The 19,086-nt window shown below is 40.4% G+C and overlaps 1 protein-coding gene across 1 annotated transcript in view; it reads right to left on the reverse strand.

Annotated features, from left to right (window-relative positions):
- The window catches only part of LOC140714240 (microsomal triglyceride transfer protein large subunit-like), a 99,230-nt gene extending 80,790 nt beyond the window's left edge, over positions 1–18,440 (reverse strand). Inside the window, exons 1-4 of the mRNA XM_073025276.1 lie at positions 17,743–18,440; positions 15,191–15,375; positions 8,616–8,759; positions 7,469–7,576 (exon numbers count right to left, since the gene is read on the reverse strand). Of these exons, the coding sequence (XP_072881377.1) occupies positions 7,469–7,576; positions 8,616–8,759; positions 15,191–15,375; positions 17,743–17,812 (507 nt within the window). The 5' untranslated portion in view covers positions 17,813–18,440. The remainder of the gene's footprint in view (positions 1–7,468; positions 7,577–8,615; positions 8,760–15,190; positions 15,376–17,742) is intronic.
- Positions 18,441–19,086: the final 646 nt, after the last annotated feature.

The following is a 19,086-nucleotide window of genomic DNA, read 5'->3' on the forward strand; positions in this document are numbered from 1 at the left end:
GATCAGCGAAACAGTTAAATTTTTCCTATTCTAATGTTTCTATTTCCCTTTTCAGGGTTGCTGGGTCCTATCGGGATCTTTAATCTGCAGCGGCATTCAAGGACTGCGGTTCTACACGGTGGCACGTTGGTGTTCTTGGGGCTTGCCGATCAGCCACATTTTAGCATGTCTGGGTTCAGCCTGCAGTTGGGCGCCTTCAGGACCTGCACGGCTCTGTGGACACAAATTCTCGCCGGTGTCGCATACTGAAGCGTAGCGGGAGCTGGAACATCGAAGACAGCAAGATTGGCTGTCGGAGTGCTCTGCACTCAGTAATTGATTTGCCGATTCTCGAGTTGGGGAACTCGGAACAAAAAAGCAATGCTTCAGACTGACTGTAACATCGAAATAGTGACTGTTGTCTACCCTGTCGCTGTGAAAGAAGAGATATCTGTCTCTCGTGTGTGTGTGTGCGTGCGTGCGTGTGTGTGTGTGAGAGAGAGAGCGAGAGTGCGCGCATGTGAGCTTGTGAGATGTCAGAAATGTTGGAGTGAACAGTTAGCTTTTGATGGACTGTAGACCATGGTCTCTTTTTGGGGGCTTTGCTGTTGCTTGCATGGTGGGTAGTAGGAATTCAGGTGCTTTATGCTAGAATAAGTGGGGCAAGGGGGTGTTGCTGCTTGTGCATGGGGGGTCCGGGGGGGGGGGGGGCTTTCTGGTTTTTATGCTTTTTCTGTCATTCATTTTTCGAGTTTTTTTCTTCTGTTTCGAGGATGTCTGTGGAGAGTTAGAATTTCAGGTTGTGTATTGTATACATTTTCTGATATTAAATGGAGCTATTCAACCATTGAAAACTAATCAGAAAAATGATAACATTGTATTCGGCAAACCATTAGGAGCATTTATAATTGATAGCAAACATAGCTAGGAAAATTAACTCAAGGTTTTAGTCAGGATACAGTTTTCATCAGAAACTCTTAGTAGACCGAAGATCCTGCATTTCACAAAAAGAGATAAAGTTGACCTCGGCAGCAATCTGCCTCCCATGATTTCTAGCATGAAATAGAAAGGAGTCCTGATGCACAAAAATCAACTGGTATGATATGTGGAAAAACACTTCCATATGACATTGGGCAAGATATGTCAAAATACTGATGACTTATAGTTTCTGAATGGTTTTGCCAACAACAGTCCCCAGAAATGTAGAGAAGACACAGTAAGACTGCTCACATGGGTGGGTGGAGGGGGGAATGGAATAACCTCACTGAACCTCATTGATTGGGCACCACGGTAGCATAGCCATTAGCACAACGCTATTACAGCTCGGGACATCGGAGCTTGGAGTTCAATTCCAGCATCCTCCCTGTGAAATGTGTGGGTCTTCCTCGGGTGCTCCAGTTCCCTCCCACAGTCTGAAGATGTACCGGCTCATTGCAAATTATCCCCCATGATAAGGTTGGGGTTAGATCGGGATTGTCAGGGGCTGTGTGGCGCATAGGGCCAGAAGGGCTGAATCACCAAAATAAATAAATAAATAAATTTGTGGGGATCCCTGGTATATCTACGTTTCTCTCTTTGAAGTGAAGAAGGGTGAAGGACACTCGATAGAGGTATATAAGATGATAAGAGGCACAGACAGAGCGGACAGTGGCCAATACAAGAGGACCTACATTTAAGATGATTAGAGGGAAGTATGGGGGATGTCCGAGACAAGTGCTTTTACACAGTGCATGGAGCACACTGCCAGGGGTGGTGGTAGAGGCAGATATATTAGGGCATTTAATAAACTCTTAGATTGGATCATGGATGAAAGAAAAGTGGAGGACTGTGTGGGAGGGAGGGGTTGGATTGATCTAGGAGTAGGCTAAAAGGTTGGTACAGCACCGTGAACTGAAAGGCCTGCACTAAACTGATTACATCATCCTTGTTCAGTGAAATCCAGTGGTGAGTGAGAGTCGATATTAATACCAGCATTACAAATCTAACAAACTATGTTTTAAAAACAAGAGAAAATCTGCAAATGCTAGATATCCTATGTTTTTGACTCTATTTTAAGACTGGAAGTGATCCCTTAAGTGGAGGAATTGAGGCATAAAGTGCACTATGAAAAGCCGAAATGGCAACAGAAAATGCCAGATATACTCAGTAAGCCAAGCAACATTTACAGACCTCATTTCTTCAGGTCGACGAACAGATGCAGAAAAAACACTGGCCAGTCAATACCAAAGCAAAGTTCAGTGTCAAGGCGAAATGACCTGGAAATGGTCTTTATACTGAATTATTCAGGAAAGAACTAATGCTCTTTCCACCACCCCACCATTTTTTATTCTCTCTCTCACTAGTTTATTATTCCGAGTGTCCTCTAAATGCACAACATTTCCAGAAAAGATCTTGCCCCGTTGTCCTCACTCTTTTTGTGATATCTCTGGGACTGGGGTGGGGTTTGGGCCTCCGGCTGCAAATCCCATGACAAAGAGCTCGAACTCCGCACTGATTTACAAATGCCACAACAGTCACTGCGCAAGTCTCACATCTGGAGCCATTTGTGCCCGTACCCTTGGTGAAGCTCCCAACGGGAGCGCTGGGTAAAGTGGCTAATCCCAGGATTAAGTGCCTGGCCACCCCATAATGACTATCCCCTCCAGCTCAAACATCTTTTCATTGTACCAGTCGTTCTGTGATTCCTTAGTGGCCTGTTTTCTGGTTAATAGTGAATTTGGCGCTGTCGATGCCCTGCATCTGCACAAGGTAACTCCAAATAAAAAAGTCTTGTAAAACTACTCTTGAAGCTCAATAATTACACTTCTGAATATCTCTTAATGTAAAATATGATACACCTGACTGATAATGATTTACTATTATTTTCTAGGTTGAATATAGCACTAAGAAGATACCCATTGCGTTTTGTGCACACCGAAGGAAGATAGTATGGAGCCACCTTCCCGACGTTACTGCCAGGTAGAAACTCCAGCATTTTGGGCCAGTAGCAACTCGAAGCTCAAAGAGTGTTGCAGTGATACATTCGTTCCACACTTATATATGGAAACGAATGTTATTGCAGTAAAATGAGGAAAGACTTGAAACTGCATTCATGTGTTTGTTTTAGAAGAATGACGAAAACGTCGTGGAAGGACTGAGTAACAAATGAGGAAGTGTTGTGAAGAAGCCGGAATAAGAAGAGAGCTGATATCATCAATCAAGAAATGGCAGTCGGAATTTCTGGGACAGGTACTGAGGAAAGAGAAGCTTGAACATCTTGCAGCGACGGGAAAAAATGATGGAAGAAAAAGTCGCAGTTGATAATGCGTGTCCACATCACACAACATGGTAATGCACGTCTCAGTCAGGATAATGTAACATATTGCAAAGCTGAGAGTTATACCAAAGGTACTATAAATTTACACCATAAATTGAGTTATCAATTACCCTAGCAAGCTGCATTAACAATGACTGAAAGAGCAGAAACACAAGGGAATTTCCATGCAAGACTTTTTGCTTTTGGAGGCACTACCACCTTAAATAGCCAATATCTGTGAATGACTTCATCAATACAAAACTGGTATTCCGTGAATTAATTTATGTATGGAAAAATATGAGGTAAACGTGGTTTTAATATGCTGGGAAGTAAATAATAATGGAAGTAAAAGGGTGTGGACAGATGAAGATCTGTTTATCTAGAGATAATCAAAAGTGCTTCTGTTTTAAAGTAGAAAGTAGGCTTAAAAATGGTCAATTGAGAGCAAATTAGTGGGTCCTCAAATCCTACAACATTCTTGTAAATTTTCTCTGTACTATTTCAATCTTATTGATATCTTTCCTTTAGGTTGGTGACCAAAGCTGCATTCAATACTCCAAATTTGGCCTCACTAGCATCTTATACAAATCCGTCATAACATCCCAACTCAGCTCCTCTACTCAGTGCCACGATTTACGAAGGTCAAAGTGTCGCTTCCAAGGAATTATGGATCTGTATTCTCAAGTCCCGTTGGTCTACTGCACACCTCAGAGTCCTATTCACTGTGTATGTTTTACTCTAGTTAGAATCAGGTTCAATATCACAGGTATATGTCATAAAAATACATAACAATACCAAAAAACATAACAAGAAGAATATATATAATTAAATAACTAGTGCAAAAAGAGAGCAAAAAAAAGTTAGTGTTCATGGGTTCATTCTCCATTGTAATCTGATGGCAGAGGGGAAGAAAATGCTCCTAAAATGTTGAGTGTGTGTCTTTAGGCTCCTGCGTCGCCTCTTTGAAGGTAGCAATGTGAAGAGGACAAGTCCTAGAAGAGGGCAGTCCTCAATGATGGATGCAGCCTTTATGTGGCATCATGTTTTGAAGATGTCCTCAAAGCTGGGGAGGCTGGTGCCCATAATGGAGGTGGCTAGGTTTGCAACTTCCTGCAGCTTTTTGCTATCCTGTGCAATGGCCCCTCCATACCCTGACGAAGGGTCTCGGCCCGAAACGTCGACAGTGCTTCTTCCTATAGATGCTGCCTGGCCTGCTGCATTCCACCAGCATATTGAGTGTGTTGTTTGAATTTCCAGCCTCTGCAGATTCCCTCGTGTTTGCTCATCACAGTAGGAGTAAGCACATCTGAGTGATAGTCATTGAGACCGTTCATCCTGCTCTACTTGGGCACTGCTATGACGTTACCCTTTTGAATATCTATTGTGCTCTACATCATTATGTTCTTTATCTTAGTATTTTTATATGCTCCAACAGATCCGGAGTAACAATAATTTTGTTCCTTAGTTTCACATAGTGCATTCAGAACATAACATTTAAAAATTAAATTAAACATCAAAACATTGAACATACAGTGAAATGCGTTGTTTGCATCAATGACCAACACACTGTGGGCAGCCTCCAATCGTCGCTATACTTCCAGCACCAACATTGCTTGCCTACAACTTACTAACTTCTTTGGAATGTGGGAGGAAACCCACACAGTCACATGGCGTACATATAAACTCTTTGCAGACAGCGATGGAAGTTGAACCCCAATCTTGCAGCTGGTGCTATAAAACTTTATGCTAACTGCTATGATAAGTTAGTTTAAAAAAATCCTCATCCTTCATCCCAATTTACATAGCTATGAATTCAGTAATTTTTTTCAATTAGCATATCTGAATTTTATAACCAACAATTCTATTGATTTTTTTAAACCTGTTTAATCTAATCTCTATATTAGTTGTATCAGAACTTTTCTATTAAACCCCTCATCGGCAATTTCTCTTTTAAGGACAATAATCGCAGCTTCTTTAGTCTCCAGATAACTGCAATCCATTTTCCTTGGTATAATAATACACTTTTGCACCACATCTCGCCATTAATTTCTTAAATAAGTTATGGAATGCACTACTATTAAAGTCTCTAACATACCTTTAACCTTGATAATAAATGTGCTACATGATATTTAGTTGAGATTCTTGAGTGCCACAATAAGTTTAGTAGAAATATTGCAGAGAGAAAATTATAATTGATATAAATATGAACAAGTTAGAGAAATTACAGTGGAGCGGTCAGCGCAAGTGGCTGGCATCTTTTCCTGTTACAAGAGAGCCAGTTCTGAGTAAGTCACAGGAAGAGTTTTTTTTTTCATTTTTTCCATCTTTCTTTCTTAAATCTGCACCCTGTCTTGTGTTTCAAATGGTGTGTTAAACATAGCCAGTTACAGTATTTATTATCATTCATATATTCCATTTGACCTTAAATAAGACCTTATCAAAATATTTTAGACAACATTTTATGGTCTAGTTAATGCAGGCTGCAGCAAGCATTTCCCAGGTAAGAAAGTACCTAACTTGTGTCACCAGCTGTTAAGTCTAATACATGTTGGATGATAAAAGCTACTTCATCTGTAGCTCTACTCTGTGAATCAGAGCTTAGTGATGATGCTGTTAAATGGTAACTTCTTTGCTTGCATCTTTGGAAACAGCTTTATTTCTATCTTTGATATCTCTTTTTCTTCCTTTCAATATTCTTTTGAAGACCCTGACCAGAAGTTACATGCTGACTTCAGTTCTTTGTGAGAATGGGACCTGCTCTCCGGGCCTCGCAACCTGCCGCTTTTCAATGGATGTCCCAATGGTGCGGCCTGGAAGGCTAGTGAGCCTTCAGGGTGCTGGATTTTCGTGGATCTGGAGGCGGGCTGGTGCAAGGTTGGTGCCGCCGACTGATGAGTCGTGGAAAACAGCGGCTGGCTGTTGGCTGTGTGCCCAGAGGCACAGAGCTCGGAAAAAGCGACGCAACAGACATTTAACATCGTAAATCAGCGAGTTGTTTGTTATGTCTCCCCTCTCGCTGTGAAACGGGGCACCTCTTTTTCCATTATTAGGGAGAGAGAGAGCCTGTGGTATGTGGAATTACTGGGTGAACGAGTAGTCTTTGGGGTACTGCAAGTACTCTATTGATCTTTACTGATGCTTTGCTGCACACTTGAGTGCTCGGTTGGGTTGCAAATGCTTTTTTGCTGGTGAGGGAGGGGGGGTCGTTGCTTTGCTGCTGCTTGTGTGCGGGAGGGGGAGCTGTGGGGGCTTTGGGGTTCTGACATTTAACTGTCATTCATTCTTTGGGGCACTCCTCTGTTTTCATGGACGTTTGCTTAGAAAAAGAATTTCAGGATGTATATTGTATACATTTCTCTGACATTACATGTACCTACTGAAACCTGCTTAATGGACTTCACGTGGAATTCAGTCTGCAGTTCTGCTCTGTGAATAGACTCACGTGGAATTCAATGGTCAAATTTCCTCTCCATTTTATGTTGCATCTATATCTGGTAAGTGGAGCTACAGTATTTAGAAACAACAGGTGGCTAGTTTAATCTAATCCAATGTAGCTCTCAGATACTTTTAAAAATAAAGCGAAATGACCATTTCACATAAAATGAACTGAAATAGCTGGAAAAGTGAAGCATCCATAGCAGCTGTACTCACCCAGTATTTTTACATATTTAAGTTTTACAGATTAAGATATTTGTATATCCTAAACCCCAGATAATATCATTTTGATCAAATCATCTCCTAAAGAAAGCAGCAAAATTATATGAGGGAGTTTTACAGAAGTAACTAATATATACATACTCAAACAATTTTGCATAATAAGCACCTGCAGCAAATTTTGAATGTTCTATACAAGTTCAAGCCCAGGATTTCCTGTTTCTGAACCCAGATGATGTTGACATTTAAGGCATTCGATTATTTTTACTTCTGCCCTGCCTGGTACTAAATGTATTGCCAGTCCTATGAACTTTAGGAGGAACGTCAAAGGGTGAATGAAAAGTGTTAATCACTTTACATTGTGTTTATCCTGCTTCATAAACTATCCCAAAATATTTTTGGCACTTTTGAATCAGACCCATTGTTGCAATTCTGGCATCTGCAGCTACCATTTGTGCAAGGTATGGTTCTATAAGGAAATGATATTAGAAGACAAATATAGAAAGATAACCAATTCTTCAACTGAAATGAATAGATTACCTCAGTGATTGTCCCAGAGCTTGTTTGTAATTGGAAAAGACTAACCAGGCCTCGTTTTAGGTTCAGAGGTAATCCCCTTTCTTCAACAGAGCCATACAGAGTTTCTACCTGAAAAAGACATGAAATAAACCAATGAAAACATTCTAGCTTTACTTTAAACACAGATTCTGCAGAGGCTGGAAATTTTGAGCAACACACACAAAATGCAGGAGGAACACAACAAATCAGGCAGCATCTATGAAGAAGAATAAACAGTCGACATTTTGATGAAAGGTCTTGGCCCAAAATGTCAGCTGTTTATTCCCCTCCATCGATTCTGCCTGACTTGTTGAGTTTCTCTAGCATCTTGTATGTACTGCTCTAACTTTACTCTGGCGGTTTTTGTTGGGTATCACTTTAAATTGATAATTACAAAAAAACTGTTCACGTACCGACAGTATCATCAATCATCATTACTTACAAAAAAATATGAACCTAACTCATGATTAAATTTAAATATATTAATACTACAAACATTTGTACAATTTCAAACCAACTAGGAAATCCTTATTTAAACCTTTTACTAATAAAATTACATTTAGATTTTATAAAGAAACAGTTAATTTACATTAAGCATGAGAAAGTCTGCAAAAGTTGGATATCCATATCAACACAAAGTGGAAGAATTCAGCAGGTCAGGCAGCATCTATGGAAATGAATAAACAGCTGCCGTTTCAGTCCGAAATACTGTTTATTCACTTTTATAGATGCTGCCTGACCTGCTGAGTTCCTCCTGCATTTTGTTTACCTTGAAGCCACTATATAAAACATAGTGGCAAACTGGCCTTCCACTTAGCTTTCCTTCTGTGGAAAATTGATCAGGCAAAGAGTAAAATGTACTCCTTATTTTCACCTAAGTTGCTGTCACTACCCAAGAGATTTTCACTTTAATTCTGTTTTGCAGATACCTCCAGATGTATAAATGTTGGTCAGGGTACAGCAAATTCTTCATTCAATATCACTTCCTCAACATCACATTAATGGACTGTCCTATATGATAGGTTTAAGTACTGGACATGTCCTTGAATTTAATAGTCTTCTGAACCAGGTAGGCTGCTATCACCGAGATTAGCTGACACTGAACAAGAATGTTGCTGCAGTGAATTACCTTCCCAGATTTCCAATGGAAAATTACAGGCATTTTCAAAGCTACCATTATTGTTGGCTCCAGCAAATTCTCAACATGAATGTTTTTGAAGTTGTTTTGATTCTCATTTTGTTCAGTCACATTAAGTAGTTTTATTTCTTGGATCTGTATGGGAGAAAGACATTGTTCTTTATAACTTTATTATAATAATAACTATTATTTAACACTTTATAACTTTATAAATTATAACTTTAACAGAAGCTTTTTAAGCATTTATTCATAGTGTAATTTTACTAAATTGCTGCAGATTCGTAATAGTTTTCAGAGTTTTTCTCAGAGTAAAATTGCAGACCCCATTTCATCCACCAAAGGCCTAGTCATCAGTCCCTTCCAATAATAATGATTTTAGGATTGTTCAACAAAAATACAAATGTATTGAAGGAACTTACAGATATGCAATAACAGCAGTATTATTAATATTCACTTAATATTTCTGCTTTTTCAAAGTCAAAGTAAACTTTTTTTCAAAGTATGTATATGTCACTATACGCTACATTGGGATTCATTCCTTGCAGATATTTACAAGAAAATAAAGAAATATAATAGAACATTTGAAAAAAACTACAGGCTTCCCCCGCTATCCAAAGGTAGAGCGTTCCTATGAAACTGTTTGTAAGCTGAAATGTCGTAAAGCAAAGAAGCAATTACCATTAATTTACATGGGAAAAATTTTGAGCATTCCCAGACCTAAAAAATAACCTACCAAATCATACCAAATAACACATAAAACCTAAAATAACACTAACACATAGTAAAAGCAGGAATGATATGATAAATATACAGCCTATATAAAGTAAAAATATTGTATGTACGGTGTAGTTTCACTTATCAAAATAGGGAAGACAGCGAGCCAAAATTGATTTGGAGAAAAAGAATCGGTATGTACACGCATGTGCACATACACGCCTACACACGTACATGCATGCGCAAACAACTGCCTGCACAAGGCTTCACGGCCATTGTAGTCTTTCTCGGGTAAACACACATATAAAGCAGGCGTCTTTTTTTCGTAAGAGTGAAAATCCTCTTTGGTTAGCAAAAACAGGTACTAATGTTGGTCTTTTGTAACAGCTGAAAAATGGGGGCCACCTGTATACATAAAATAAGATTAACAAACAACCAAAGTGCAAAAGAAGATAAATCATGCGAATTATTAAAAAATAAATAACGAAGGCTAAGAATTTAAGTTGAAGAATCACTGAGAGTGAGCCTATAGGTTGTGGACTCGGTCCAGCTGTGAGGAGGGTGAAGTCATTTATGCTGGTTCAGGAGCCTGGTGGTTAGAATAATAACTGTTCATGAACCTGGTGGTTTGGACCTAAGGCTCCCGTACCTCCTTCTCAATAGAGGTGAGAAGAGAGCAAGGCCTGAATGATAGGGGTCACTGATGATGGACACTGCTTTCTCGTGGCAGGGCTCTTTGGAGATGTGCTCAGTGGCGGTTAGGGTTTTGTCTGCGATGGACTGTGCTATATCCATCACTTTTTGAGACCTTTCAGTTCCTGGGCATTGGTGTTTCCAATGGGGATTCGAGAGGGAGAAGGGGATGGGGAATGGTTAAGGAGAGGGGGGCTTTACCGGAAGTTTGAGAAATCAATGTTCATGCCATCAGGTTGGAGACTACCCAGGCGGAATATAAGGTGTTGTTCCTCCAAGCTGTGTGTGGCCTCAGCGCAACAGTAGAGGAGGCCATGGATAGAGATATTGGAATGGGAATGGGACGTGGAATTAAGATGGGTGGCCACTGGGAAATTCCGCTTCTTCTGGCGGATGGAGCACAGGCGCTTGGCAAAGCGGTCTCCCAATCTACGTCGGGCCCATCCACTTTTCCCACTCTCACTTTATCTCCTTACCTCCCCATCGCCTCCCTCTGGTGCTCCTCCCCCCTTTTCCTTCTTCCACGGCCTTCTGTTCTCTCCTATCAGACTCCCTCATCTCCAGCCCTGTATCTCTTTCACCAATCAACTTCTCAGCTCTTTACTTCATCCTTCCCCCTCCCGGTTTCACCTATCACCTTGTGTTACTCTCTTCCCTCTCCCTACCTTTTGAATATACTCCTCATCTTTTCTTTCCTCCAGTCCTGCTGAAGGGTCTTGGCCCAAGATGTCAACTGTACTTATTTCCATAGATGCTGCCCGGCCTGCTGTGTTCTTCCAGCATTTTGTGTGTTGCTTAGATTTCCAGCATTGGAAGATTTTCTTTTGTCTGTGACTGGCTCATAGTCCTCCAATTTCTTTCTCCTGAAGTCAACAATCAGCTCTTCGGTTTTGCTGACATTGAGTAAGGAGTTGTTAGGGCATCACTCAGCCAAATTTTCAGTCTCCCTCCTAAATGCTGATTTGTCACCACCTTTTGCTTGGCCAACAAAAACGGTGTCATCAGCAAACTTAAATATAGCATTAAAGTTGTTCTTAGCCACATAATCATAGGTATAAAGCAAGTAGAGCAGGAGGCTAAACACAGTTTGTGGAGTACTTGCGTTAATGGTGATTGTGGAGGAGATGTTGCTGCCAATCCATATTGACTGGGGACTGCAAGTGAGGAAATTAAGGATCCAGTTACACAGTGAGGTATCAGGCCCAAGTCTTGGAGTTTAGTGATTAATTTTGAGAGGACGTTAGTGTTGCATGTTGAGTTGTAGTCAACGAAAAGCATCCTGATGTATGTATCGTTATTGTCAAGATGTTCCAGAGCTGATTGAAGAGCCAATGAAATGGCATATGTTGTTGATCTGTTGTGATAGGAGGCAAATTGGAGCATATCCAAGTCTCTCATCAGGCAGGATTAGATATACTTCATGAACAACCTTTCAAAGCACTCCATTGCAATGGATGTAAGTGCTCCTGGACAAAAGTCACTGAGTCAGGTTACCTTGTTCTTCTTGGTCACTGCTTGAAGCCTGCTTGAAGCAGGTGGGTATCTCAAACTGCTGAAGCAAGAGATTGAAAATATCAGTGAACACTCCAGCCAACTGATCAGCACAGATCTTCAGCACTTGGCCAGGTACACTGTCTGGGCCAGATGCTTTCCGTGGTTTCACCTTCCTGAAGGATCCTCTCACGTCATTAAACAGCCAAGAACGGCAACCTGGCCATACTAAATTATAAGTCTGTGATTTAAGTTTCCCAAACAACACCATTGGCACTCTACACAGATTAATTTTGGAGTTCAAGTTCAAGTTTAATTATCATTCAATCATACATGAATACTCATGAATGCAGCCAAATGAAAGAGCATTATTCCGGGTCACACACGGTTCAAGTCGAACACAACACAACCTGTCATCTGTGAAGCAAACACCAGGGGGCAGCACCATCTCCACCACTGGCACTCAGGTGAAGCACAACAACTCCAACACTTCTCTCCTGGGCAGCTGCAAACAGGCGACACTGTGGCCCAAGTCCCAGTCTTGCCATGACCCGCAGCTCCCCTGCTGTCCGCCCCCACTATCCACCAATAAATCAGTGAATCGGACCCGCAGCATCCACATCGACAATGTCCAACAGGGTCTTGCGATCACAAGAAAAGCGACCCAGACTGCACACTGCCTTCATGCATCGATCGGCTCCTCTGACACAGGCAGCAATGCGATCCGTGCCAAGCGCAATTCCTCCACCTCCTCTGCCAGTGAGCAACCCACTGATGGGGTAGACCTGCAGCACACCAAGTTCTCAATGTCCAGCAAGGTCTTGCGATTGCAAAACACATGTTTACGATAGGCGACAACACCTCTGGTTGGTCCCCTAGAACCACTGTGCCTGAGTGTGCTGCCATCTTACCAGAGGATCATGTGTTGAGTACCTGGCCTTGAGTGACCTGCAGCCCTGACAAGAGCTGCAGAGTTAAAGAGCAGATAAACATAGAAACATAGAAAACCTACAGCACAATACAGGCCCTTCGGCCCGCAAAGTTGTGCCAAACATGTCCCTACCGTAGAAATTACTAGGCTTACCTATAGCCCTCTATTTAACTAAGCTACATGTACCTATCCAAAAGTCTCTTAAAAGATCCTATCGTATCCGCCTCCACCACCGTTGCCGGCAGCCCATTCCACGCACTCACCACTCTCTGCGTAAAAAACTTACCCCTGACATCTCCTCTGTACCTACTCCCCAGCACCTTAAACCTGTGTCCTCTTATGGCAACCATTTCAGCCCTGGGAAAAAGCCTCTGACTATCCACACAATCAATGCCTCTTATCATCTTTTACACCTCTTTCAGGTCACCTCTCATCCTCCGCCACTCCAAGGAGACAAGGCCGAGTTCACTCAACCTATTCTCATAAGGCATGCTCCCCAATCCAGGCAACATCCTTGTAAATCTCCTCTGCACCCTTTCTATGGTTTCCACATCCTTCCTGTAGTGAGGCGACCAGAACTGAGCACAGTACTGCAAGTGGGGTCTGATCAGGGTCCTATATAGCTGCAACATTACCTCTCGGCTCCTAAATTCAATTCCACGATTGATGAAGGCCATTACACCGTATGCCTTCTTAACCACAGAGTCAACCTGCGCAGCTGCTTTGAATGTCCTATGGACTCGGACCCCAAGATCCCTCTGATCCTCCACACTGCCAAGAGTCTTACCATTAATATTATATTCTGCCACCATATTTGACCTACCAAAATGAACCACTTCACACTTATCTGGGTGTGCCAATAAATTGTTTGCTACAATGATAAGACTACCAGAATACCTGTACACAACGTCAAAGTGCATAGAAGGGCTTTGAACAAAATTTGGGGCCTATTCACTCAACATTCCCATGAAGAGCATTTCTAATGTCTTCCTTTCGCAACTTTAGCGAAGTTCTTAGCTACAGAACAGTTCTTAGCGCAGTCCTGAATGCATCTTCCCTGTTGTGGGAAGTTGTGAGCCAGGAACAGAGGCTGCTGCATGTTAGTGGAGATATTACTCTTAGATGTTACTTCTTAAAGGAGGTTTTGAGAACATCCTTCAATCATTTCCTCGATCTTCCCAGTAATCTTGCAATGATAGAAATTGAAATAGTGTGTTTGTTACAGGAGTGTGCTGTCAGGCATGCAAGTGACATGGTTGCCCTTTCGAGACGACTGAGGATGCTGCTTTGGAACTTGGCACTGATACTTATTCTCTTATTCTGTTGATGGGAATTCTTCAGTGCTTGATGTGCCTAGTATACATTAGATACACCATGTCTCACTTCCATTTAATAAGATTTTACAAATATCTATTTGATAGTATTCAATCAATTTGATTTTATTTAATGTGTATTGGTTAGAATGTCAAAAACAGCTTATTATTGCAGTTTGAAAGATTTAAAATTGAGCTTGATTTTGGCTCAACTAATCTTCAAAACACTTCTCAAAATAGCATCATGTGATTTTCTACGCCCACTTGAAAGGCACCTTTTAACATCCTGATTCAAAGGGCAGTTCCTCTGGTGTGCTACGTGAATTTAGCCCAAGTTATTTTTATGCAGTCATCCTTAGACAGAAAGTTTACTTTGAGGATCAATTAATATTAAAGATCATTTGTGATGTGGTTTTCAGGTATCTTCAAGTAGATCTTTTTGAAAGGTGTTGTTTATAAAGCGTGATAGCAATTAACAGTATTAACGATACTGTTCATTCTACTTCTTTTAGAAATACTTTTTCTCTGTGTTTCCCTTTTATTGGATCTTGGCTCTCAATCTTTAGATACTTTTTTCAGACCTCTGAGCCTATGCAACCACACTGATTTTGATAATGCATTTTATAGTGTCAGATATAAACTCGACTGTAAATTTGCCGTCAAAATCCATGTGAATTTGGAAGTAAAGAAAATGAAATTCAGGAGGTTTCAGATGACACCCACCTACTTATATGTCCTCTCCAGTAATGCCTTGGGTTGCACTAATGTTCTTCTGTAGTTCTCTAATTTGGTTCATACTTAAAGTACAGAGGGACTGCACATTAATTATTATTCTGTACGCAGCTCAGATCTGAGAACCTATTGGCTCACCGCTCTCCCATAACATTATTATGGTGTCTCATGTAATTACTCTTCTGTAGAACATACACAGCTATTCAGGCCTCTCATGCAACCTGTAACTCCCTGGTGTAACTGCTGCCTAGTCTCTCAGCACAATTAAACAACAACGCTTGCATTTATATAGCACTGCTTATGTGGTGAGCACATTCAAAAGCACACTATTAAAACACAAGAGAAAATTTGACATCCAACTATTGAAAGAATACGCAAAAATGAGGTGAATGAGAGAAATTTAAGGAACAACTCAACAAAGGTGGAGATATTTATAGAATGATTCCAGTGTTTGGGATCTTAACATCTGAGGGCACAATCAGCAAGGGCTTCACTGAAGATTTAAATATGCAATAGACCAATAATTGTTAACGCACAAAAATTACAAAGACAGGAAGATTAGGAACACCTTAAGCCACAATCACCACCCTAATTCTCAGTTATTCAAATAATCTTATATCCTACTTATCAAACTTGGCAAGGCAAGTTCCTAGAATTTAAACTGATAGCAAAGAATGACATAGTTTACTTACTTGCAATTGAATCAGCTTGTCATGCTGACTGCTGCCATTTTCCCAAACTACATGAAGTTGAGTGAGAGCTTCAATCCTCAGCCCTGATCCCGGCATTGCAGCTGGGTGGAACAAAGTCTCCAGGGACAAATCGACAATGTACTTGTACTTGAACAATGCATTTGAATCAAGATCTACAATTATTCCTATTGGCAAAATGAATAATAAGTTATTAACACATATTCAAACAAGCATCTGTGACAATCATTCTCTGATATATTCAAGATATTTATGAGTTTTTTTTAAACAAAGTGTCCTGTTTCAGTATGAGGGGATTCTGCTTTTAAGGCACTGTGATTTCACTTGGGCTGGCTTTGATTTCAGCAGAGCTCTTTCTCTCTGTATTATCCTAAAGTACATCATTAGATTATTTCAATATACTGTATATGACTATATTTTAACTATTAATTCTATAGACTTTCTTACCAGCCTCAATAAAAGGCTCCAAGCTCAATGAAAACAATAACGTTTGATCCATTGAATATTTTCAAGATTTATTATTTTATGTGATCTGAGTAATACTGGCAAAACTATCAGTTATTTGAGATGGTGATGTCGAGCCACCTTTTTGATCCATTGCACTCCTTATAGTGAAGGTACTCCCACAATACCATCCGAGAGGGAGTTCAGGGATTTAGACCCAACGGCATTTAAAGAAACAGAATTCATTATCAGGATGTTGCGCAATTTAGTATGGAATATGCACGTGGTTATACATTTACTCATCCTCTTCCTATTTACTTCCTTTCTGGTAGTAGAGATCATGGTATTAGGAGATGATGTTGCAAAAGTCTACGCAATAGTTTATATTGCAGATGGTACACAGTGTAGCTATGATGCACTAGCAGTGAAGTAAATGAATATTTAGTGTGATGGATAGAGTACCAGTCAAGCAGGTGCCTCTGTTCTGGGTGCTGCTTTAGTGTATTTGGAGTTTCATCACATTCATGACTTGGGCCTTATAAAGGATGAAGAAGTTTTGGGTTTTCAGGAGTAGCTTTCCACAGAATAACCATCCCCACCCCAATCTGTCATAAATCCTCAATATTTATGTGGCTGATCCAATGAATTTCTTGTCAATGGTGGGACCCCAGGATGTTGTTGGTACTGCCACTTATAACAGTAAGTACCTGAGATGAAAGAGGGTAAAGTAAAATTGGTAAGAAACAAAAGAGTATGGTGAGCCTTCTTAAATATTTATTGGTTGAACTGACTGGTTATACTTTGAAGCAAGCATGGATTGTTTCCCGCACATATAATGCTAATGTTTTTGTTAAATTGTTCTGTAATAGAAGCAGAATTATATTTTAAAGTCAGCTTAATTGGCCTTATTCATTCATAGTTGAATTATTTATACATGCATAATTTATCAGTTTCATTCCACTGCACTGATTCAGGCTTTTATACATACTTACTGTAAAATGGTAAAAACATGGTGAAAACTTCAGATAAACCCAAATGTCTGCACTAGATGGCGGCAAAATTAGTATTCCCACAACTGATTTGGGAGTTGACTTCCCTTGTCAACCTGACCAGTTCTCTTCACCTTTCATTATATTTATCAGTTTTTGAACTCTTTTCTTCTGGATTTTAAAGTATAGGCATTTTTATTTTTTATTGTGTTTTAAATAAAAACAGTAAGTAAATATATAAATGAAGTCTAGTAATTTGGGAAAAATCAGTTTATGCTCAGTTTTAATACATGTTCAGACTATATATGAGATTTTCAGCACATTTTGCATTGTTTGTAGATATTTCTTGGTAAGTCCTGCCCCTTTTGAAAATGCACCAGGCATTTCCCAACGCACAGTTTAACCAGGGGTAGATTAGGAGTTAGTAATGTTTTAAAGTGTTTTCCTTTTGCCCTGCAAAACAATTTTAAATACTGTATTAATATTCATCCCCTGTGCTTTTTACTTCCAAAATTTTATTCTGCTGACTGCACTGGGAATTGACCAAAGTTTCAGCGAACTAACCGGGTAATTGTCACTGATTGTGGAGGTTCAGGATCACTGAAAACCGTCTGGCATGATGTTCCAAGCCGGTAGTGTCTGGGAGTGCAGGGTGATCTTAGGAAACTGCTAAACCCATATATTTCCTTCCAATTCCAATGTTTTAATGACACCCCCCTCTACTGATTCTCACCCTATTTTCTGTGACAATCCCCCCTGCTTCCCTCTTCAACGTGCTGTTTTGTTTTTGTGTGGCTCATATACCATCGCAAGCAGTCCTCTGTGCATTGCAGTGTGGAAGTTATAAAACATAACTGCAAATCATTCTTAAAAGCACACATAATGTTGCTTCCTTGAAAGAAGGAAGCCCCAGTTTTGCAATTTTATGGTACCTTCCGATCTGAAGTTAGAGTTAATCTCATCACATAGAAAAAGGAATGAAATCCACTTTCTTGCCTTACATGTGAAGAATCCACGTCAGATAGTGGGAAAATGCAAGGCCCTGAAAGATCAATGAAATCTTACTACTTTTGGCTTGCTCGCTTTTCCAGAAAGCCTCACCTTCAGTGCATCGCAGCACGAGGAGCACTAACATCAGCATGCCCTTCCTTGAGATTTCTGGATTCCCCATAATCCACTCATACGTCTCTCATTAACCAAAGGAATAAAAACCGTTCGAGTCCAGTCTTTTACGGTCTAGCTACGGGACACAGAAAGAAACGCCGGCCTGGCAAAGCAGAAACAGGGAAAGAGAATGACACCGTAGACCTGGCCACAGAATTTAAACAAAAAGATCTTGCGAAACTTGCCGGAACTTGCAAAATATTGTAACTGAGCGAGCGAGGGGTGGCCCGAAGGGGCCAGTGACTCCCTGAAAGTATGGGCGTTAGTGGATGTGTGTGTGTGTGTGTGTGTGTGTGTGTGTGTGTGTGTGTGTGTGTGTGTGTGTGTGTGTGTGTGTGTGTGTGTGTGTGTGTGTGTGTGTGTGTGTGTGTGTGTGTGTGTGTGTCTGTGTCTGTCTGTGTGATGTGCGCACCCGTACTTCTGCCTGGGTCTGCGGCTTTGTCTCGCCAATGTATCTACGGTTCCGTGTCTATGTTCAGGAATCTGCGAGTAGCTTCGTGTCTCTGAGTGTGATCGAGTCTGCCTCTGTGTAATTGATTTCTAATCACTTATCTATCTGTATGTGAATCTGCCGAATTCCAAATCTACAAACATTGGAACACCCGGTTCGCAAGGAAAAACGAAAAAGACTGGTGTAACACTTTCAAAGTCCCGAGGAAACAAAATCACTCAGAGCTTTCAGAACTATAGTCCGATATTCAGTTTTGGAAAAGAAGTAAACGAAAAGGGAAAAGAAATCTAATGACTAAAGGATAGCAAATAAAAATGAATAGATGTATTTAAATATTATCTTAATAGAAGAACACTGAATTATAGCATGTTTAAATGGGACAACATGCAATTTATTTTCATTGAGCAAATCTTGTGATGAAAACTCATTTTACAGATCAGTGTTAATAGAAAGTTCAAATTGTATCAGTCCATTAATCTAGACGCTGGTGGTGCCAGAAGAGCAAATTTTCTGAACTATCAGATGTAAAATTATTAATTTTTCCTTGAAGCTGATAAGTTTCGAGGGAGCGTGGGAAATGGGGCCCCCCATTGAGTGGGAGGGAGCGCTAGAATCAGTATCTCAGGAACCAGTTACGGAATCATCAGAATTTCAGATAGTTTGAGAGTGGATTGTTTGAGTTTTACTGTAGATTACAATTAATGATGAACCCAGTGATCAAAACTAGTTTTTAAAATCAATTGTATGAGTGGTTTCAATGTAAATGTAAGATATTTTCTACTGTCCGTTATCAGGAATTTAGAGGAGGCTTGCTCCAAAAGCGGCACATT

This window comes from Hemitrygon akajei, chromosome 21, assembly GCF_048418815.1.
Source record: "Hemitrygon akajei chromosome 21, sHemAka1.3, whole genome shotgun sequence".
NCBI classification, from domain to species: Eukaryota; Metazoa; Chordata; class Chondrichthyes; order Myliobatiformes; family Dasyatidae; genus Hemitrygon; species Hemitrygon akajei.